The following is a 25032-nucleotide window of genomic DNA, read 5'->3' as shown; positions in this document are numbered from 1 at the left end:
TGGGGAGTTTCCTCAGAATGTCCATTTACCTTATTTACGCATTCAACATTAGGAAACTTGTTTCCGTTTTCCAAGTGCTCAGCTTCTCCTTTAGCATTATTGCTTAAAAAGCCCATTCCAAGCACTGTATCTTGTGTCTTTGATCTTTCCACTATCTCTGGTTGAAATGTATCATTAGTTACAAATTTATTTAGATTCATATTGATATGGTCTAATTTGTGAGATTCATCAGATGTGGCTGTTGAGTCAACACCTTTTTCAATAAGAACTAACCTCTCTTCAATACTCAAATCATACTCAGGTAAGTTAAAATCTTTTTTATCAGGAACCTTGATTTTTTCCTCTGTTGAATGATTTAAAATATCTCCATTTTGTAAAAGACTGTTAAAATTTTCATCTTCTTGCCTAAAAGAAAGATAATTTTATCACAAACATCATAAAGCCCAGTTAATGGGGAACATTAACAACTAGCTACTGTGTAGATACACACAAATAAGAGTGTTGATGGGAGTCACAGATAAAAGACATTTAGTATCAAGCATGTAATTTTAAAATATTATTGTAACAGTCAAACAATAGAGATTTATATTAAATAGAGACAAGTAAAACATACTAATCAAAATGCACAGATAAGATCATTGCCACTATCATAATCACTATATCACAATAGTTTAATAGAGCTAAACAATGAAGAAAAATATGCATATTTTGTAATGAAATAATTCTCTTCTACTGCTTCACCTTTTCATGAATGTTCTAAAATATGAAATGCTTGAAAGATAGGCACATACATGGAGATAAGGTCAATAAGTTGAATAGCTGAGTAAGAGAACAGAATATTTTTATGAATAATTCAAAACCTCACAGTATTGATTAATTATATTAAGTAGGTATTATTAGATTCAAATATATATGAGGAAATTATACAAAAAACTAAACAATCACTCAAAGATCTACAAAGTATGAGGATCAAAAGAGAATCTAAATCTAATTATTCTCATAAGTGACTTTACTGTTTGGCAAATATTTATAAAACATGCCACTCCAAAATTATAGAAGATATTTAATTTCTATTTGATAATATGAAAACATATTTGTGTTCTTTTGTGTACATATGCAAGTTACATCTCAACAAATATTTTTTAATATTGATCTTTTGATTAGATAACAGAAAATACTATTACAACCAAAGAAGGTATAACTATATCCCTTTCTTAGCCTTTATTTCATTACAAAACACATGATTTAGAAAATGCTGAACTACCTGCCAACTATATCAAATTTTACTTTTCAACAAATTAACCATTATTTTAACATCCAAGAGGTTACAAAAGTAATATTTTACCACACTAGATTTTAGCCTCAAATTCAAACAGTATAAGTGATTAATCTTAAATACAACTACATAAGAGTTAAAACTCAATGTGAGACATAAAATTCATCTTCCTTTTAAAGTAATGCAAATCAATATATAGAAAAATTTGACTTAAATATACCCAGAATTTAAGTACTATATAACTCTAAAAATCAGTTAACAATATCCATACAATAAGCTCTGGATTCAGCAGTAATCCAAATCCTTCTATCAAGCATAACCCTTTAACTTGAATTATTCTAAACAGGCTATATTAAAAAACATTATAAAACTGTTCAACCTTTTAAAGAAGAGAATTAGAATATATTTTAAGCCTTTTCATTTAAAAGACTAAGGTGAAAATGTATGTGCTGTGCTGTGCTGAGTCACTCAGTCTTGTCCGACTCTCTGCGACCTCATGGACTGTAGGCCGCCAGGCTCCTCCATTCATGGAGGATCTCCAGGCAAGAATACTGAAGTGGGTTGCCATGCCCTCCACCTTCGGATCTTCCCAATCCAGGGAAATGTATAAAAGCTAAGTAATTATAATTAGTAAAAAAACTGGGGAAGAAATTATATATTGTCTGAACCACTTCTATAATATTAATTTGCAAAGTCTTTTATGTTTTAATAATATATATTTAATAATGTACTATAAATAGTATATATTTATTTGCCTTGCCATCTCTATGTATTGTACAAATAAATTATCTCATTAAGATGGTCACAAACCTGATTTGGGAATTAACACCAATATGAGTTTGTTTCACTGGGGAGCAGAGTGAGGTATCTTGACTGCTGTCAGTATTAAGAGAAACTGAATCAGACATCCGAGATGGAGAAGAACAGTTGCTGTTATTCTGATTGCTATTGTGTGTAACTTCATCTAATAAAGAATCCGTATCCTTTGTATCATCTGTAAGAAAAAAAATTAAGCTACTGAAAAAGCCACACAGAATTTCCAGTAATGACAAATGGCATTTATATTATCTTGGTACAATATATGAGATAAGGAATTATTTGGATAGAAGATAACCAGAGGTTCACCTCAGAAAATTCAGTCCTAATACATACCAAGATTCAAGAATTTAAAAATAGTGATACCTTCAGTTAGTTTTTAGTGATACCTATATTTTTTTTTAATATGAACAACAATAGAGTTACCCAGAATCTGATTTAAACTACTGACACAAATGTTATCACATGTTTTTAAGGCCATTTTAGTAAATATACTTTTCCATGAATTTAGTTTTAAAAAGTTGTAACAGTAAGAAATACATACTATAGTTCATAACCTCAATAAATTTATTATCTGGGGTATAAATGATTTCACATGTGTATGGAATTGTTTTCACCTATTCTGATAATAAAAATGAGCAGCATAGTCAACCAAAAAAGAAACACCAAACAAATCCAGAAATTTTCACAAGGTCAGCTTTCCCCTTTCTAATATCATTTCAAAGAACTATATATGAATAGTGAACTCTCAATACGTGAGATGGCTATATAAACAAATAGCTAATATTTATATTCCACTATAGGCAGGTAGTAATAAAAAGTACCATTTTTTAAAAGCAGTGATAAGAAGATAATAACTTAGTATGTTCACAACCCTACAGGCATGGTAGCACATGGGGCTCTGTAAATTCTGCTTTAAGGTGTCTGGGTCTGAGAATCTGAATTTTTAAGACATGTTAAACTACAAGGCACTTAAGTTCTCTATATTCTCCAACTTCCTTCTCATGGGGTAACTGTGACAATTAGATAATAATATGTAATCTATTTAGCATAGTAAGTAACAATTAGTAACAAATATCAGTACCATTATTATGAAACCCCAAGCTATCCTTTAAAGGGCCACCTTGCCAATAAGTTTCATCAATGCCATAAAGGTACAGGCTGGATAAATCTTTGGTGAAGATAATGTAAACATTTTCAGACATTTGGTGGGGAAGAGTGAGGAAAGGATAAAAGGAAGGGATAGCTACTCTCCAAGTTGTCTTTCATTTCTAAGAGTCTGAGATTCTATGTTAGGTGGGGGTGAGGGGGTATGTTAAAAAAAAGTTCCTTAACAGATAAAATAACAACAATCATCTGTTATACATAAGGTACTACGCTAGATCTGAGTACACTAAACCAATATATTTGAAATTCTCAAAATCTTTCCTTAGCTTCATTGTATGTCTAGTTAGATGTATGCGTGCTAAATCACTTCAGTCATGTCTGACTCTTTGCAGCCCTATGGGCTGTAGCCCGCTAGGCTCCACTGTCCATGGGATTCCCCAGACAAAAATACTGGAGTGGGTTGCTGTGTCCTCCTCTAGAGAATCTTCCTAACCCAGGGATCAAATCCACATCTCTTATGTCTCCTGCATTGGCAGGTGGGTTCTTAACCACTAGCACCATCTGGAAAGCCCAGTTAGATGTATACACACGGACAAAATTAAGGAGCTCAAAGATCATACAGCAAATAAGTGGTAGAGATGGAATCATAATCTAGGCTTATCTGCCTTAAAAAATCCATGTCCTGTAAGTAAACCTGCATGAATGAAGGAAGAGATTCATCAAGATTTTTCTTTAAAAACAAGAGATAAGGAATAGACCCTTTATGAAGACATGTTTGAAAAATTGCTTCCGAGAAGTATTTTAAATAACATAGTAATATTTAGTGAAATTTATTTGAAAAAGAAATTTATAAATTTTATTCAGTCCATTTCTGTTCTTAGCGAGCTTTCTTTCGACATCTAACCTTTTTTGTTACTACTAAGTGCTACAACTTTGGGCTGGTTAATAGAAGTTTCAATTAATGGTGGTCGCATCTCTGCCATTTTCATCTCTTCATCAGAAGAAAGTTCTTCAGATTCCTAATTTAAAGAAAAAAGAGAAAAATATTCACAAAAATAAATTTTGGTTTCTTTAAATGAATAAATATTAAGTTATATGAACTTCAAAGAGAAAATACATGACACAGGCATAAAACCTTTTTACGGTAACTAAATAAAACTAGTAGGTGACTTAAATTTTTCAAGGCATTGGCAATAAAACTATGGAAATTATTAACACTACACCAAAGTGTCTAAGGTATAATTTTCTGTGTGGTCCTTAATTCAACTGTATTAATGATTAGTATGTACCTGGTACTGTATCAAGTGTCAGAGAAACAAAAATGAGTAAAACAATCCCTGCTGGTGAAAAACTCAGTTTAATGAAGATGCTCTAACAAAAAGTCTATTCCTAATTCTTAAATTTATTCCTTCAAGGATCACCGGGTTCCAAGGATCAGAAGGACTGAAATGCTCTTCCACCAAGATAAATTAATGGCAATTTCTGCCCAATTTGAAGACAGAATCTTTTATTACTCTCCATGATTTTTTCTCTGATATTTGGCAATTGTCCCAGGCAATTTACCATTGAGTGCTGTTAGCACACACAAAGAGACTCTTGTCAACAAGTATTAATAGAAAGATTTTAACATTGCATATAATAGACATAAAATCAGATCTTCTGCAGTTTATTTTTAGATAATATAAGGAAAATAAATAAAAGGTCTTAAAACAGTATTCTATTAAAAATACTAAGATTTCTAAGTGCTTTAAGTGTCACAACAAAATATGAACTGAAATCAGAAAACTATTTCAATAAAAAGGCCAGACAGTAAATATTTTATACTGTGCAAGCCACAATTCTGTTTCAACCAACCAATTCTGCTGCTGTGGCATAAAAGTAGTCACAGACAATATGTAAGCAAATTACCATGGCTGTGTGCCAGTGAAACTAAATGTCATCTAATTTTTCATATTTCACAAAATATGCTTTTTCTTTTGACCTTTATTCAATGTTCAATAATGTAAAGCTGTTCTTAGTTTGCAAGCCATATAAAAACAGGCAGTGGGCCAGCTTGGGACAACAGGCCATAATCTGCCAACCCTGTTCCAGACTGTACTACAATGGAGTTAGACTGTTAAGTAGTTAAGGGAGAGAAATGTAAATTGGGTTCAGTCTTCAAGGGTAAGTTAAGAGGTAAATACCATTCTGAGTAGAGGAAAACATGGAAATAAGAAAATGTACGGCAAGTCAGCTCCATGAAGCTGAAATTTAGAAAAAAGGGCAGGAGAGACAGAAAAGGCAGACTGGATTGCATAGTAAAAGGTTATGCTCTGAGTATGAACTCAACTAAGTACATGCTTTCATTACTGAAAGTTGCCAAGCTAGAAACTCACAAGGCAGATTTATCTTTTAAAATAGTAACTCTGAAAAAAATAAATAAATAAAAATAAAATAAAATAGTAACTCTGTATTAAAGGTTTATGGAAAGAGAGACTAACAGAAAGAAAACTAGGTATAGCAATAGTCCTGAACAAAAAAAGACTACATTTGTCTTGCAATGGCAGTAATAGCTAGTACAGAAAAAAAAAGAACTGGACAGAAATTTTATTACCATTAACAGAACTTGACTGGTACAATGAATACAAAGAATGAGATAACAGGTCAAGGAGGTCTGTCTCAGCCTTTTGATATCTGCAGCATTTAAACTGCTGACCAGAGCTTCTTCTTCATGAAATTATATTATACCTGGGCTTCTGCAAACTATAGTCTCCTAAATCTCCTACCACCTTTCTGTTTCCTTTGCTCATGTCAATTAATCTTCCTACAGTTTGCTCATATTCTTTCCTTTCTTACTCTTTCCCCCAGCTACTGAATTTTTTCCAATGATTATGCTTATTTTCTTAGTTAAAACTTTTTATTTATTTATTTTGACCATGCCCCACAGCATGTAGGATCTTAGTTCCCCAACCAATGAGCAAACCTGTGTTCCTTGCACTGGAAGCATGGAGTCTTAACACTGGGCCACCAGGGAAGTTACAATGATTATGTTTAATGTAGATAATTCTGCTAAAAAATGTTCAGTGGCTCCCCAAAGACTATAGTATAGAACATTAAGTCCAGACTTCCCAGCATAGCTATCAGGAAATAATCTACTCTACTAATTTTATATCCTCTGATATATTTGGTCAGATGGTCTGACCAATGCTCTTTCCTACATTTTCTAAAGGCTGTTCTTTTGCTCTCATTATTCTTTTCACATTTCATTCAATTTTCCTATTTCTGTTAACTGCAATACTTCAAAATACAAGTTAAACAATTCCTTCATTTTAAAGCATCTGTGGTTCTTTATAGCCAGAAAAAACCTCTTTCTAAATTGCTATAAAACTTAATTCCTCCAGCAGTGTATGAGGGGAACGTAGAATGGTACAATCACTTTTGGAAAACTGGCAGTTTCTCAAACAGTTAAACAGAGTTACCACACATCTAGCAATTCAACTCTAGAGGAAAGAGGATGTATTTTCTTTTCTCTTGGGTATAAGCTACACCCAAGAGGAAAGAAAATATATATTCACACAAAAACTTGTATACAAATATTCAAAGGAAACTCACTCATCATTAGAGACAAAATGTGGAAATAACTCAAATGTTCATAATGGACGATGACAATGAAATATACAGACATTTAAAAAAAAATGGATGAAGTACTGATACGTGCTACAATATGAATAATCTTGATGACATCATGTTAAATGAAAGAAACAGTTACAAAGTCCACATACTGTGTGATTATTTATATGAAATGCCAAGAACAGCCAAATCTAGAGGCCGAAGGCCACCAGTTGCTCAGGACTGGGAGGGAGGATACAGAAGTTGTAGGGAGACAACTAAGAAGTACGGGCTTTCTTTTAGGGTAATAAAAATGTCCTAAAAGTGTTTGTGGTGGGGGGTGCACAACTTTTAGTACACTAAAAGCCAATGAACTGCACCTTTTATTTAAATAAGTGAGTTGTACAGTATATTAGTTATACCTCAGTAAAACTGCTTTAAAAAAAAAAGCTTTTACTGATCCAAGGGGAAAATCTCTTTAAAAAGTCTCATATTCAAGAAAAAAAAAAAAACCTTTACAATCAATGATAAATGCCTGAATAAGTCAAATAACTGACTTATTATTTGGTAAACCAACAGCAACTTTCTCATTTTTAAGTTACTGAGATTAAAGCAACTGCTATTATAAATTTTACAGAATTAGAACTGCCACAACCTAATTTAAATAGTAAAAATTTTTATAACCTCTGTACGCCAATGTTGAAGCTTAAGTGATAAATGAGTGGTAAAACAAATATTATGAAATTTCTCAATAGCAAAACTGTATTAGCATATTTTCTGCTATTGGTATCAGGCTTCCCCTACCTCTAGTGAGCAACAATGAAATGTTAAATTCTTATCATTTAACATTACTCCAGAATAATCATAAAGCCATACCTCAAAAACATCATCATGATTAACAATATGCTTCAAGTTCTCAGAGGCCTTCACATTTGCAGTCACTGGCAGATTTCCAGAACTGACCTCAGCTTCAGGCTCATTGGTCTTCTGTATTGAGTTTCCTATCATATACTTTTCTCTTTCATCAGCTTTGCTTCTTACTGGAGTGGTACTTTCAGAAGTCTAAGCAAAAGAAAAGATAAAGAACTCACATTCTTTACACCTATTACTGTATCAAAGTTCAGATGAAAATTTACAAGTATCTTCCTATTATGGGTAAACTGAAGAAGTTTTAAACATGGAAATCTGTAGCACTGAGAGAGAAAATGCTCACTGTGGGAACAGGCAATCACAAAGGTCCATGAGCCACATTAAACTTTACAATTTAGCTAAGGTTCTGTTTCATCCTAGAAGGTGCAAAGCTGGTATTTATGAGTGAGTCACTTGGCATGTGCAAACTCAGGAAGGCTCGATTTTCTCCTGCTCATTGTGGAATGTATAGTAACTTCAGTGACAGGAAAAAACTTCTGTTTCTGTGATACAGGTGCAGAAGGGAAAGTTCATTAAAGGAACACACAATTTAGGGATTTGTGTAGGTTTCGGAAACATCCTAGGGAAACGTCAATGATCTATCACAGTAATTACATTTAAAATTAAAACTGGGTAGAATGGATCAATATTACCAGGGGAAAAAGTATTTCTATAACCACGAACTTTCTGACACTCATTATCTTATTCTTTGTTCAGGCAATGTTAGTTCAAAAGCTATGCTGACACTCTCCTGCCCATCTGGACAGTCTGTAACCACAACTGAAGTGGTAATAATAGCATTTCAGTTTGCTCACTATGACAGCTTTTAGTTCAGGTATCTGAGGACTCTGGTCACCTGATGTGAAGATCTGACTCACTGGAAAAGACACTGGTGCTGGGAAAGATTGAGGGTGGGAGGAGATGGGGGCAGCAGAAGAGGAGATGGTTAGATGGCATCACTGACTCAACGGACAGGAGTCTGAGCAAACTCTGGAGACAGTGAAGGACATGGAAGCCTGGCATGCTGCAGTCCATGGGGCTGTAAAGAGTCGGAGATGACTGAACAACAACAGTCTGAGAATACTCCCCAAGTCTGGGAGTGCATTTTGGTGTATGTAAAAAGGATCATCATATCAATTATCATTTAAAAATTCTAAAGAACTGGAAATAGACTTTAGTCAATGTTTTAAATTGAGCTTTCTAACCTTCACACCCACATCATTATTTACAACTTGCTGATCTTCATGTGGTTTCAAATCTTTTCCAGAGTCTTCATTAGTCTCTTCATCTTTTAATCTATGTACAATGGTTTGAACAGTTTTGACCATATTCTTAAGCTCATCCGGGTATGGTGTTGGATATCTCTTCAAATTTCCCTCCTAGAGAAATAAAATAAGAGATAATTTTAAATTATCTCACAATTCAAAGTACAGATATTTCTTTTTTAAAAAAATTTTATTAGAGTATAGTTGATTTAGTGTTATTTTCTGTTGTAGGGCAAACTGAATCAGCTAAACCTATACATAGACGTACTCTTTTTTAGATTTTCCATATTGGCCATTACAGAGTATTGAGCAGAGGTCCCTCTGCTATACAGAAGGTTCTTACTAGTTATCTACAGATAAATATTTCTAACATCAACCTCAAAATTTAATAAGTAGTCCATCTTAATTATACTACATACCTAGCTCATAAGGTAACTGTGAAGACAGATGATAGGCCTTTGAAAGCATTTTACATCAATAAATGTATGGTTTTATTGATAGTAAAAAAAAAACTTCACAGTTACAGATTTCAATGTTTTAAAAGCTTTTTTTAGTAGACTTAAATATATTCCATTTGGAGATATATGGTATGGATATTGCCAACCCTGTCACTTGGCTTTGAAACAGATACATGTTTTCCAGCTAGATAATTATGCAAACAGACATAAAATTCCCACATTATGATGACTTATGTGCCAGAAACCAAACACCTCTAAGATCAGCCTAATCATCATTTTCTAGAATCCAGCCAGCTTTATTATACAAGGAAAAAATAATCACATCCATAACTAACTTGGAAATGTGTATTTGCTACTTCTATTACTACAACACAGTCTCATAAAGAAACAAAATGTTCACCTCAAAGAGCTGTTCATCCCTTTAATATACAAATAAATTATTAAAGAAAGGAAAGGGGAAACAATAATCTGTTTTTCTCTTATATTTATGTACACGATGAAATTTGGTTTTTACTCACACAATTTTATATTGTTCTCAAATACCTGCACATCATAAATGTACTGGATCAATAAAATTTCAAGTGCCTTGAGGGTAAGGAATGAAACAAATACTTCTTTGTATCCCCGAAAATAGCACAGATGAGCTATATAGTACCTAATAAATGCAGGCTTCCCAGGTGGTGCTAGTGGTAAAGAACCCGCCTGCCAATGCAGGAGACAGAGGCACAGGGTTGAGAGGATCCCCTGGAGGAGGCATGGCAACCCACTCCAGTATTCTTGCCTGGAGAATCCCATGGACAGAGGAGCCTGGCGGGCTTATGGTTCACACAGTGGCAAAGAGTCAGACATGACTGAAGCGATTTAGCATACATGCACCCAATAACTATCAGGAGACTGGTTTAAAATTTGAAGGAAAGCAGAAGAGACTCACTCTGGGAGGCGCCTCCCTCTCATCTTTGTCTTCGTCGCACTCAAAGGCCACTTGCGCTCGCTGTTTCCTCTGTTCCTCCCACAACGAAGGGTTAAAACTTTCATTATCTGATATAAACATGACTAGAGAAAAACAAAAACAAAGCCCCACTATAGTTTACTATAAGTATGAAAAACTATTACTTGCTCATAATTTTATGAGATGTTCATTACAATAAATTAAGACTGGTCAATGTCAGCAGCTATAAATGCTACACTAACAACTAGGCTGTATTTCTAACATTTCTTCACAATAGTAATCACACATCTTTTCTTTCTTAAAGCTGATTTGTCTTGTTTCTTAATGAGAAAGATTCCTTAAGAGAATACAATATAATTAAGACACTATAGATACGTAATTCTGTGTAGTTCCCTACAAAAAATAACACGGTACTACAGTGTTATTTCATGCAATCATTTCATCCAAGTTTTGGCATTCAGAAATCTTAATTCCAATATTGTTTATTATGTACTAGAGGAGGAGAGTTAACACAGAAAAAAGGAAATATTTTGGTAAAAAATGACTACCCTGATGGCCCCTACTTGCATTAAACATTATACATCGTTTGACTATGTAAACAAAGTGATTGCAAGATATTCTTTATATCAAAACTGAGGAAAATTTAAAATTTAACAAACTCAACACTTACATATCCTGCTATCTGATACAATATTAAAGACTTAACAGCTGTCAAAGTTTTTTGCTTCCTAATAGGTAACCAAAACAAAAGGTAAGGCTTAAAAAATTAATCCACTTGACTATTAAATATCACCTTACAGAAGTTCGTACAATTAAAAAAAAAAATCACAACTTATTTTCTGCCCATTAAAAGAAAACAACAAAAGAGATTAAAAGCACCTTTTTAGCTAATAGAAAAACTGAATACCCAAATACAGTTGGCTTGATTATTTCCACAAAACCAGCATAATTATCATTTATTTTTAGTCCTTCTTTTCGGCTTCTTACCCTTCTTTAAGCTCATATCCACAGGAAGAATACCATGAAACTAAATACTAACAAAAGGAATAAAGCTTTATTTACCTTTTTCTTTAATTACTCAGTTCAAAATTTTTTACTTGCTTTGTGTTGTTGCTTAATATTAAATGAATTACAGTGTTTGTTTGTGCAACGAGGTTCAAATTCCTGGAGAACCTTACTGACATACTTTTTGTGGTATACTTGGAAAGGCAAGTATTTCCAACGAAGTCTACTTCCAGGATTGAGAGAGAGGATTTCCCCTCCCATCTTAGGATTGTTTTGTTACCAGAAGGATTCTTGAAGAGAATCTAATAAAACACTACAGATGTGTGAATTTGTGCAATTCCCTACAAAAAGTAACATGGTAATTATATAAATATTTCAAGGTTTGGCATTCAGAACTAGTCTTCCTAATTCCACTACTGTTCATTATGTACTAGAGGTGGGGATGAGGGTTAAGACTACCAATCATCAGCCTAGTCCAAAGATCTCTAAGAGTTTTAGATTTTATCAAAGCACTATTACATCAGAATTTTTTCAGAACCCCAAGGAAAATAACTTTAACCATTCCTCTCACTCCTGTCAACCTATACTTTCTACCCTTTAGTGTAAATCTCACATCTTTTGAGATTGAGGGCATTAGGTAGTAATATTACTTTTTCTGCATTTTAGAGGCCACTAGATCTGATCACACTGGCATATTCATTCGGGATTCTAGCATTTGCCTAGCATGTTTCTCTCTACCTACATGTTATATGTGAAACTTGCTCAGTTGTGTCCGACTCTTTGTGATCCCATGGACTATACACAGTCCATGGAATTCTCTAGGCCAGAATACTGGAGTGGGTAGCCTTTCCCTTCTCCAGGAGATCTTCCCAACCCAGGGATCGAACCCAGGTTTCCTACACTGTAGGCAGATTCTTTACCAAATAAGGCACCAGGGAAGCTCAAGAATACTGGAGTGGGTAGCCTATCCCTTCTCCAGAGATTTTCCTGACCCAGGAATCAATCCAGGGTCTCCTGCATTGCAGGCGGATTCTTTACCAACTGAGCTATCAGACAAGGCCTACCTACCTAAGACCTGTCAAAATCCTGAATGATGACAATGTGTGATGACCCCAACAATACAATTTCATAATTTCTTGATGTCCTCAATTTCAATGTCCATCTGCATCTCACCCATGTGATTCAAAATCATGGTACTCCTCAAGACCTTAGCTTGTGTAATACCTGACCACTCAACTTGTCCTTTCAAATTCATTTATTATTGCTGGTAAATGTTGAATTCCTTAACCTCATTTCCTTTTCTTCCTGTAAAAGCATTCTTTTACTCCCTTCTCTATTCACCTTAGATTTCATGACATATTATTTCTACCACTCTCATCTTTTTTCCCCCTTTCCTTAAGCCATACCTACCCAATATTTCCTATAACATGGTATTTCAATCACCTACTTTCTTTGCCCTGGAATTCAACCAGAGAAAAATGATATAACCTTGTGGTTTGGAACCACTACAAATTTATGGTACTCCCTACTCTTTGTTCCATCTTCAACACTGCTCAGGAATTCATTCCAAGTCAGCCTGCTCTCCCACACAAAATCACTACCACTTATCTCAAATGCCCTTTGCCCAACCTTTACAGGCAATTTTCTCTTTGACTTCACTGAGAAAGTAAATACAATAAAAACCCTCAGACTGATACTGCTCCCCAATATCCTGTTTTCTCCAGTTATAAATTTATCGTTATATGGATCCATTCTTCCCCTTTTTCCTGTTTAAGACTGATTCCTCTAACTAGGCTCAAGATACCACACCTTCTCTTTCAAATTTATCCATCATTATCCGCCTTTCACATCATGAGCTTCTTGAAAGTAAGTATCTAAGATCTTAAATACTTAGATCTGGGACTTCCCTGGCAATCTAGTCGTTAAAAGACTCTGTGCTTGCAATGCACAGGACATTGGTTCAATACCTGGTTGGGGAACAAACACCCCACATGCCTCAAGAAGCAGCCAGGGGTGGGGCAAAGATCTTACATACTTAGATCTAAAACAATGCCTGGCACATGTGTGGTAATAAAAATAGAATGAATTAAATGTGAAGTGTCTACCCTCAAAGTATTAAAAATTTCACCTAAAGCACATTATGTTTTCTGACTCATTTATTTCTCAGACACTGTGATAAAGGAAGATGCTTCTCTTGCAGTTAAATAGAAATTCAGCTGCCTGACCATACCAAATGTAGTTTCTGATTCAGTACTGTGTACTAGTTATAGTGCTCCCATAATACCCATAGTGAAATACTTTACATATGAACTCTAAGAGGACTCAGAATATTATAAACTTATCTCATACTTTTCTGTTGAAGTCTCCCCACACTAAAATGCATCTAACAAAATCAAAGGAATCATTTAAGGAAACATGCTATAGACATACCTCTAAATTCAACTATCTATAACTCTGAGATGCTGCCTTATTTTCTTATTTTCAGAGAACTTCATTAACCAATTTTCTAAATTTTCTTCAAACTAGTAAAAGTCTCTGAGACTTAAAATTCAATTCACATCTTTGCTATACTTTATCAGTATTAGTGTTTTTTTTTTTTTTTTTTAAAAAAGAAAAGAGATTCTTAAATTCCTACCATCCTCAGTTCTTGGCTGCTGAGGGAACATGTAGTTAGTAAGCACCATTTTCTGGGTCTCTGAATCAGTCTCTTTTTGAAGAGGTATCAGGGGTTTGGACTAGGGAAAGAAAATAAATGTTTAATTTTCAATAATCCTATAGCAAATACATATCGAGCAATACTTCTGAGTAAGTACTCACCATTTTCTCTATTAAGTATCAATGTGTAGGTTACAAAAAATTTTAATAGACATAATAAAACTTTAAACATTGATTTTAAATCTTGTACAAAACTAAAAAATAAAATTTAGCTTTTAATACAAAGCAAACTCATTCTGTATTGCAATTATCACTATCAATAGTTTTAAAAGTTCTCCTATATTAAGTACATTAAGTACATCCACAGTCCAATAATTACTTATCACAGTGATTTTAGTAACACCAAAAACTAAAGCTCTTCATTTTATGTTATTTTGCCCCTACTAGCATTCTCCTACGAGAAGATGCTTTTGCAGAACGAGTTAAGAGGTTTAGTCTAGTTATTTGCAGGTTTATTTTAGCTGAAAACAGAGTACAAACACTAGGCTGTAACCTTCTCTTCTCTCTTATCCCCTGTGTCTCATTTCTCCATTAATGCAACACCAAGTTATTCACTGGCAGAGCTGGAAACTCCAATTATTTCAGATCTCATTTTTCCTTAAGACTTTTTCCCTAACTGGTTATTAAGTGTTCTCAATTTACTTCTTAAAATAACTAATACTTTTGCCAGCCTTTTGACCCAACATTCTACCAATCCAAGCTTTGGCTAACTCCAAACAAGCAGGAACTACCCAATTCGCCCCTCAACCTGCCACTCTATCAATTAAGTCTTTGGACTTACTCTTGTGAAAACTGTGCCACTAGCTAACGTCCTCCTATAATCTTACCCCCATTCAGACATTTCCTCTGTGCCCCTATCCTTGTCCCACAGTAAAGACATTGCCCTGTGTCTCAAACATCATCAGTGAGAACTTTCCTGACCCCCTCAGATAATAGCAATGGTAGACGCACTTCCTTCCCAAAGACAGCAGTTCCCTGAAGCCTTTTCAGATACAAGTTGCTTCTCCCACACTGCATAAATCCTAGTTCCTTAGGTGTAGCTAGTTTGCAAAGGCTACAAGATCATTACTCCTCTTTCAAGTATAAACACCCTAGTCTTTTGAGAAAGATTAAGCCCTGCTTCACTCAAGCTCCTTTCCTTTCCTAATATACAATGACTTTCTAGTAGTATCCAACCACTTCTGACTCTTTTATGCCAAATCCTTCAATAGTAATGGGTAATTCCATAGATATAAAAATGACACAGCCATACTTTTAGCCCAGTGATTTCTCAGTAGATGAGGAGTGGGTTTGAAGAAGGAAAGAAGTCTACTTAGGTGGACATTATCTGGGAGGGACTTCCCTGGTGCCCATGTAGTTAGGATGTTGGGCTTTCACTGCTATGGTTCAGTCCCAGGTTGGAGAACTGAGATCATGCAAGCTGTGTGGCATGGCAAAAAAAAAAAACAAAAACAAAAACACAACTAAATTTAATTACAATTTCATGTAATTACATAGGGAGTTACATAAAAGACAAAGTTAAAAAATAATTATCTGGGGGGGGGAATTCTCCAGCAGTCCAGTGGTCAGGGTTCTGGGTTTGATCCTTGGTTGGGAAACATCACATGTTATGTGATGTGACTAAATAAATAAATAATTTTTTAAAGGTAAAATTTATGTTAAAAAATTATGAGAGGCTTTTAAAAAACTAATCACACTCCTAAAATAGTTCAAAATTAACTGTGGCAATGGTTGTACAATTCTATGAATATATTAAAAACCTAAGAATTTTGCACTTTAGGTGAGCTGTAGAGTATGTGATTTATATTTCAATAAAGGCGCTATAAGAAAACTAATCATCTTTTATTTAGAGCAAAGACAGAAAGAGATTGAGAACTATTTATTGAGCCTCTCCATCCCCTAAATACTTAACTCCAATGATCTATTTCATTTTGGATACTCATTCTACTCCTTTGTCATAATTTCTCTAACATCGCCTGTTAAATGTTCTTTCTCTGAAACCTAAAATTACTTGTTCAACAAGTATTTTCTAAGTGCCTCCTATATGCAAAGCACTATGATAGTCACTAGGTATAGAGTGGTGAGCAAACCATCTTTACTGATTCTGTAGAGCTTACAATATACGAGAGGAGGGACAGAGACAACAAAATAAATTACAATACAGTAATGTCAGAACTAGGTAGAGAGGGTACAGGGTGCTAAAAAAACACAAAGAAGGAGGTATTTGCTTACCAAAATCTTGAGCGATGAGGAAAGCCATTTCTGAAAGCCCCCAAGATGAGGATGAGTAGACGTTAACAGGTAAGAAGAGGGAGGAAGACTGCTCCAGGAGCACAGAACTCATTTGGGGAATGAGAATGAAGATGTGAAGGGAGGAGATAAAACTAGACAATAACAAGAGTAAAGGACCAGTTGAGTTATAGTGTGGTTCTGAATGGAATTCGGGTGATAGAAGATTAGGGGCTGTGGCAACACTGGAGGAAGAGACCTCTTAGGAAGCTATCTCAATAATCTTAAGTCAACACCATTCAACAGAAATTATAATGAGATAAAAAATGAGACCCATAGATAATTTACAATTTTCTGGTAGCCACATGTTTCTAAAAAGAGATTCAATTCATTTTGACAATGTATTTAATTTAAACTTATTCAAAATACTGTCATTTTAAAGTGTAATCAATAATAAAAATTGTCGATTGATTTTACACTCTGTTCATACTAAGTGCAGAAAATTTAGTGTGTATTTTACACTGATAGCACACCTCAATTTGGACTACTCACAATGACTACTGTTTTGGACAGTGCAGGTCTAACTGAAAGATGATGGTGAACTCTACTTAAGGGAAGGAAGAGCAGGGATAAAGCAAAGCATAGAAACATCTGATATATTAGTATTTAATGGTTAAGCCTAGACAGAGTTTAGTGATTCACTGCACTGAAGTATAGGGAGAATCAGTAGTTAAGAATTACATTCTCAGATCTCTGTATCCAGAGATCTTTTTGCTGACCTAGGGAACCCTAGCAAAGAAAAAGATCTGAAGCAGAAGATGAAATGTTCAGCTTTAGGTTGGTTGAATTTGAGACATCTAAGGCACAGTGTTAAACAGACAGTGAGTGTAAAGTTAAGGAAACAGAACTGAGTTGAAGACAATTATTAAGAATAATCATGATATAGTCAGTAACTGGTATCTGTAGCTTATATGGTAAAGAATCTGCCTGCAACACAGGAGACCTGGGTTGATCCCTGGGCTGGGAAGATCCTTTGGAGAAGGGAATGGCTACCCACACCAGTACTCTTGCCTGGAGAATCCCATGGACAGAGGAGCCTGGTGGGTTACCGTCCATGGGATCACAGAGTCAAACACGACAGAGCCACTAACACTACTAAGAGAGAGTCAGTAACTGGTACAGAGAAAGTAAATAAAGCAGAGCCTAGAGCACCATGAGGGGCTTCAACATATAAGATACTGGCAGAAAAAAATCCCTGAAAAGGAAACTAAGAAGTGCTCAGTCAAAAGACAATCAGCAAAAAAAAAAAAAAAAAAAAAGACAATCAGCAAAGCATGTAACATAGACTTCATGCAGATTCCTCACTTCATTGCTCCTACATACCTGCTCATCAATCCCACCAAGACCGTCACTCTCTTCAACTTTCAACTTTATCACTATCATTCTTTCCTGTCTTCGCTTCTCTTTTCATACCTCAACTTATCTCTTTATAACCACTTTCCTGCCAGTTACCAGACCTCCTTGTTGCATTGGCCTTCTCTTGCACCTGGGTTGACAAAGTGCAACCCAGAATTATTCCAATTGCATGCTTTCTCTATATCACAGTTGAGCAAATTCGTATTAACAAGATTGTGGTAAAAACTTCAACAGACTCCCAATGCTGCTTGAAAATTCTTCCAAACTTCCTAAATTGAATTTTGAAGAAGATAGCATCTTTGAAAAAAATTTTTAATAAAAATAGGATTCAAGAACTGCTAAGAGTTTGGAAAATGTTAAGTTCTAAGAATTTTACCGTGAACATTTTTAGCCCTTCCTCTCACAAACGTCACACCCAAGATCCCTTCAAGAATGTAAGAGTACCTGCCAGAGCTTTTGATTCCATCAGCTTCCACTCCAGTTATCCATCACTCTCTAATCCCAATCTCCATAGAGCCTCTTTCCAACAACTTATAAACATGCTCTCTTACCTTGCCCCTAGTTACCAATTTCTTTCTGTTCTATTCCTTTTCTTTCTTATCCAACCTTCTTAAAAGACTAATCAATAACCACAGGTCTCCATTCAGTCATCTATTTATTCCTTAAACTACTTCAATCCGGTATTTGACATATACTTCTAAAACTGCATTAGCTATAGCCAAGGTAAGTTGGCAAGATAGCTATGACTTGCCAAAAAAAAATTGATGTTTTTCACACTTCATTTGAACTAACCTCTCATTAGATTTATCCTGTTGCAACTCCGTTCTTCAGGCCAGCTGCTTCATCCTTATCTTAAAAAACACTATCATATAGTTCTCCTTCTACCTCTATAGCCACTCCTTCAAAGCCTAGTAACTTGTTTGCCACTTAAATGTTAGTATTCCACAGGATTAATCCACCCCTAACATTAAAAAGAGAAGGAAATGGCAACCCACTCCAGTATTCTTGCTTGGAGCATCCCAGAGACAGAGGAGCCTGGTGGACTGCCGTCTATGGGGTTGCACAGAGTTGGACACAACTGAAGCAACTTAGCAGCAGCAGCAACATTTAAAAAATAATCTGACAACAATCCCTTTTGAGATAATAAAAAAAAGCTATGAAACCACTCCCAAGAAAAAGTGATTAAGATGATGGACTGATATCTCTTGTCACACTACAAGTCTTCTATAAATTTTACAAATGAAAGGAATAAATATATAGCACTACTGTGCAAAAAGAAATTAGGGCTTCAAGAGTAATTTGAAGAAATTCTTGGAGGTTAAAAATTAAAAGAATGGAGAAACCAAGAGCACAGAAACCTTAGTTTAAAACAAAGTGGCAGGTAGTGTCATGGTAGTGGTTCAAGGTCATTTGAATTGTTCTCTGCATGTCTACTTGATATGCCAAAGGTACTTCAAACCCAATAAACCTTACTAGAACTTAATACCTTTATATAAACATATTTCCTTCTCTTGTGGTTCTTAGTTATGGAATCAATATCCACCTAGTCACTCAGGGCACACCTCTGAGGTTGATCTTTGCCTTTACTCCTTTTCTTCTCACATATATGCATTTTCCACACATTCTACTAATGTGATGTTTAAAGTTATGTCCTAAATACAGTCTTTTCACTGGCTCTGTCATCACCACTTTACTTCAGCCAACATTTTCTGTTGACCTGAGTATGGCAATGGCCTTCAATAGGCCTTCCCATGGGCATCACCGCTACTAAATCTTCCATAATGCAGGCCCCAAAGCCTTTCTAGTAGACCCATCTGACCATGTCACTTGCCTGCCTGTATGTTACACAGGTTCCTTATCTCCTATAGTAGTGCTAGCATGTGTCCCAGGATCACTTCTCTTAAACTGATTCAGTTCAGTTCAGTCGCTTAGTTGTGTCTGACTGCAACCCCATCAATCGCAGCACGCCAGGCCTCCCTGTCCATCACCAAATCCAGGAGTCCACCCAAACCTATGTCCATTGTGTTGGTGACGCCATCCAGCCATCTCATCCTCTGTTGTCCCCTTCCCCTCCTGCCCTCAATCTTTTCCAGCATCAGGGTCTTTTCAAATGAGTCAGCTCTTCCCATCAGGGGGCCAAAGTACTGGGAGTTTCAGCTTCAACATCAGTCCTTCCAATGAACACCCAGGACTGATCTCCTTTAGGATGGACTGGTTGGATCACCTTGCAGTCCAAGGGACTCCCAAGAATCTTCTCCAACACCACAGTTCAAAAGCATCAATTCTTCGGCGCTCAGCTTTCTTCACAGTCCAACTCTCACATCCATACATGACCACTGGAAAAACCATAGCCTTGACTAGACGGACCTTTGTTGGCAAAGTAATATCTCTGCTTTTTAATATGCTGTCTAGGTTGGTCATAACTTTTCTTCCGAGGAGTAAGCGTCTTTTAATTTCATGGCTGCAATCACCATCTGCAGTGACTTTGGAGCTCAGAAAAATAAAGTCTGACACTGTTTCCACTGTTTCCCCATGTATTTCCCATGAAGTGATGGGACCAGATGCCATGATCTGATTACATACATGAATAATTGATTATGACTATAATGACCAAACATTCAATTTGCCTTGGACATTCCTATTTTTACACTTACTATTCATTCTGACAATTATCATAGAGGACCCTTTCACTATCAAGTGTCCTAGTAAAGTCAATAAATTACACTGAACCTAGGCATAACAATTTTCCTCTGAGCCTAAATATGGCTTTAGAATCCTTTTAAAAATTATAATTTATCAAAGTTGACATGTAAAATTTTAAAAATCTATTTGTCATCCTTGAAATATAATGCAAGTTCCTTTGTATGGCATATAAGATCCTCCATGACCTGGTCTGTGTCTACCTCTGTGGCCTCATGTCCAACCCTTCCACCTTACAGGTTTATGCTCTAGTCATAAAACCACTTGTACAGACACTGATTACACTGCTTTACTGATAAGTGCTTAGGCTGCTGATATTCCTTCTAACCAGAATATTCTTCCTCTTTCATCATTTAATACTATTACTCTCTTGAGAAGATTTATTCCTCTTTTAGGCACAGCAGGCATTTCCTCCTTTGGGAAACTGGCCTTTATATCCCCAAGTGAAGCGCCCCTTCTCTGATCCTGAAGCCTATCAAGTCTTTTACCATCCCATATTAAAACAACTTTCTTAATATCCTTATTTGGTCCATCTTAGTTTGCCTGGCACAGAGTAGCTGTTCAATAAATGGTTCCTGAATAAGAATGACAAAATGAATGAGGAATGAAAGATCAACTGTTCTGTTTGAACCTTCTAGAGACTTATGAAAGATTATGTTACTGCATGTACTACCTATAGGTTTATATTCTTCATGGTCAGTGAAATGTCCAGAAGCAATTTATTTTCATAATTTATAATCAAACTACTTTCACATATTTTTCTCCCCTACATTTCATCCTTTTACATGGAAATGACTACCTCATACTGTAAGGGAGGTTTTATAGCTACATCACATATGTTTTACTATTTATTACTTTGCTACACTAGGGAAAACAAAGCCCCATATCATCATAATTTTTACTTTAATCTACAACTGAGGTGCAAGAAGAGGTGAATGAGAGAACATTGTACAGACACTACACTATTAATTTCACTTTAATAAGTCATCTGGCATAATTTTCTGGCAGATCTATCCACAGCAGTTCTAATATATTAACAGTTCAGAGTCCTCAAGACCAAAAGCCATGTCTCATTCATATTGTTGTAATAGGTACTTGAGCCAGAGCCCAGCAGATGTTTAAACGTTTTGTGAATCCAGCAGCTAAACTTCATATCAGACTTAAAATGTAAATATTCAAGTAAGAGAGATATATATATACACACACACATGTATATATACATGAACTGACACATTTAATAGATGTAGTGATCACTTGTGTTCAAGTTCTAATGAAAACAAAATTATTATTTTAATATTTCTTTCTCTAATTTGTAGAACAAATAGATATACAGACTGATTCATAAGTGTGGAGCAATATCAACATAAGGTTTTTAAGATATTATTAAGAGTTAGGGCGAAAGGGTTTCTTAGTTAAGAAATTTAGAGAATTCTGAAATATAGACAAGAGGGTTTCTTTACTATCAGAACACATCAGGGTTGCTAACATAATCCAAAAGAGGGATATAACATGTCTCCCAAGCTAATTTGATGATGGAATTTAGGACTATCTATTTATATGAGAATTGTGTATCTAAACCTTGTGTTTTCCCTGGGAAAACACAGCTTTAGATAAATTATAAAGTATTGCTCAAACACAAAGCATTAACTTATTAAAGGGATCAGTAAATTTTATATTCTGTTTTGTTTAAAAACATTTACTAGCAAGAAATACTTGAGAATAGATACAGAAAAAGTGGTTTCCTCATAATTACAGATGAGGTAGTCCTTATTCTTTTCTTTTTGATCAGGACCTACAATCCATTATTATGGTGACATTATACAAGAGATTTCTTATCCATTAAAACAAGCTTAACAACAGTCTACACAATGAAACTTACCTAGGCTACTAAGATATGTTCATTGCCCCAACCTTCTTTCTTTCCATGTACTATAATACACTTAAATCAAAATTTAACCCCCACCATTTCACTAAAACTATTACTCCTCAGCATCAGTAATTACTTCTGTCTTAACAAACCCAATGGCTAATTAGCAGTCCTCATATACCTAACTCATCAACAACATCTGACTAAGTTGATCTTTCCTGAAGCACTTTCTTCATATGTCTCTCTAGATAACACATTCTCTTGTTGGCTGGTGGTTTTTATTTTCTTTCTGGGATCCCTTTCATTCCTGAGTTCAATGTTTGACCTTCTTCTCTATCTCTCTAGTAATTGAATGCACTTCCATGGTATAAAATTCCCTTTGCACAATGCTGACTCACAAATTTTATCTCCAGCCAATACCTGAGTTGCAATTATAGATACTCAACTAATGACTTGACGTTCATAAAATCAAACTATTAAGTTTATCCCCAAACTTACTCCTCTCCCATCTTTCCTATCTCAGAAAATGGCAACTCCAATATTGTACTTTCTTAGGTTAAAAACCTAAAAGTCATACTGTTTCAGTTCTTTCTCTGTTGCACATTGAGTCCATCAGTAAGTCCCTCTGGCAACAGCTTTCTTAAAAATGCATCCAAAATTGGAGCTCTCCTCACAATCTCCACTCTTATCCTATTAGGTGAAATCCAGCAACATGTCCTTCTAAACTAACTGCAACAGCTTTCTTATTTAACTTTTGCTTACAACACAGAATATGCCACCCTCACCCTCAGTACCCACAGTCCATTCTTCACAAAGCAGCCAGAATGATCTTTTAAAAATGTAAATCATATCTCAGTATTTCCTGGAATGAAATACTTCAACAGATTTCCTTCTACCTCAGGGTGAAACCCCAAGGGATTAGTATGCCTACAAGGTCCCAGGGGACCTAACCTCAGTCTCCCTCCCCTGATCTAACTGTATAGTCTCTCCCTTGCTCACTACACTCCAGTCCTCTGGCCTTTCATCTGTTCCTCGGTCACACTGAGCTCATTCCAGTATTGACATCTTTATTCTTAGTAGTCTTTAAATGCACCCCTCACCCAACTCACATCATGGCTCGCTCTTAATTTCATTTGAGAAACTGCTCTACTGTTCCCATCTTCAGACAGGTATTTCCTAAATCACTTGATTTAAAATAGTATATTTACTCCAACCTTGCTACTTTTCCAACGCCTAGCAAACTCTTTCTCTGTAGTTCTGAAATATTATTACTTAGTTATTAATTTGTCTCGAGTGCCTCCCATGAGAAGGTAAACTCAATGAGAATGTAAGAAGATTCTATCTGCTTCATCAGTGTAACTCCGGCTCCCAGAATCATTCATGTCCTACTGTAAGTTTTCTTTTTTATAAGTTTTCAATAAATGCCTGTCAAAGAAAAGTTCAAGGAACAACTCTTAATTCCTTAGAAATACTTCTCTAAGGTTTGTCAAATTGTTTGATTAGAAACATAATTTAAATTATCAAATGTATACAGAAATAAACCACAGAGAGTCTCTATAAAAACATTAAAATTTAGGGAGGATTTTGTCCTAATCTACCTTTTTACAGATTTAAGAGAAGTCAAGCCAAAAAGGACTTCATAAATCTACACATATTTCACAAAAATGATCTACATCTGTATGTTTTTACATATGTATCAGATTAGAACTACTCTTAAATAGTCCTAAATAAATGAGAATGCATAATCAATTTACAAAATCAGAATGCCTACCTGATTATCTGAGAGCCACATAGCAGTCAATTGCTGTAGCTTTGTAAAGCTAAAGGGCAAATTTTTTAATCTGTGGGAAAAAATGCAAACAAAAATTAAACTTTAAAAATGAGAAACGTTAAAATGAGAACTGGATCTAATGGTCTTCTAAATAATGTTATGTTATTGCATATGAAAATAGGAGAAAAACATTTAATTCAGGAGAAAATCAATTATTGGTCTTTGAATAGGACATAATACTATCCAATTTTATAAGAATTAATTTTAAAAATATAAATCTTCCATTGAGTCAATTTGATTGGGGGGGAAATTGGATAATTTAATAACCTCAAAAAAATTACCTAGGAAAATCTAGCAACTATCCATACTTTAATGCAAAGGCAAGGACAAATTAAACAATGTTTCAAAAAATTGATTTGGATGTTTTATTTGCATTTAGAGAGAACAAATTGCTATAGGAACCACTCTAAATAAGAGTTGATGTTATAAATATGGCACTCTATTTCACTGTGAGCCAGCACTTTCATATGCAAGACTATTTTAACATTATACTGAGTGAAAATTAAGTAACACAGATATTTAGTAGAATGCTAACTTGAAACAGGACCCTGTTTAAAACAAAATGACTACTTAAACTTTCCATCTTATGTTTATCTATTCTTCTATGCCTAATTTCAAAGGAACCTAGGGAATCTAGGTCTCTGAAACTCAAGGTGTTGGAACTTAGGGCTCTAGTTTTAGGGTATAAAGTATGAGCTGAAAGAATTTAATTTTAAAGGGATTTAGTTTGAAACCGCACTGCATAGCTATAATTAACAATTTAAAAGGAGGAAGGTGTGAACAGTCTGAATACCCTAGTCAGAAAACCGAGTTTACACTAAAAGCTCTCTTTTATAAGCAATGTGAATCACCTTAAATCTGAGTCTTAATTTTTTCCCCTCCATAAAATGGGAATACCTGT

At 35.1% G+C, this 25032-nt stretch overlaps 1 protein-coding gene across 1 annotated transcript in view; it reads right to left on the bottom strand.

Annotated features, from left to right (window-relative positions):
- ERBIN (erbb2 interacting protein) overlaps positions 1 to 25032 on the bottom strand; it is a 117658-nt gene that overhangs the window by 17238 nt on the left and 75388 nt on the right. Inside the window, 8 exon segments of the mRNA XM_020910369.2 lie at positions 1 to 405; positions 2087 to 2270; positions 4104 to 4218; positions 7664 to 7849; positions 8902 to 9075; positions 10351 to 10472; positions 14009 to 14108; positions 24072 to 24141. Coding sequence (XP_020766028.2) covers positions 1 to 405; positions 2087 to 2270; positions 4104 to 4218; positions 7664 to 7849; positions 8902 to 9075; positions 10351 to 10472; positions 14009 to 14108; positions 24072 to 24141 — 1356 coding nt within the window.

The sequence above is a fragment of the Odocoileus virginianus genome, chromosome 14 (genome assembly GCF_023699985.2).
Source record: "Odocoileus virginianus isolate 20LAN1187 ecotype Illinois chromosome 14, Ovbor_1.2, whole genome shotgun sequence".
NCBI classification, from domain to species: domain Eukaryota; kingdom Metazoa; phylum Chordata; class Mammalia; order Artiodactyla; family Cervidae; genus Odocoileus; species Odocoileus virginianus.
Note: the sequence above shows the minus strand (reverse complement) of the source record. Positions and strands in the feature narration are given on the sequence as shown.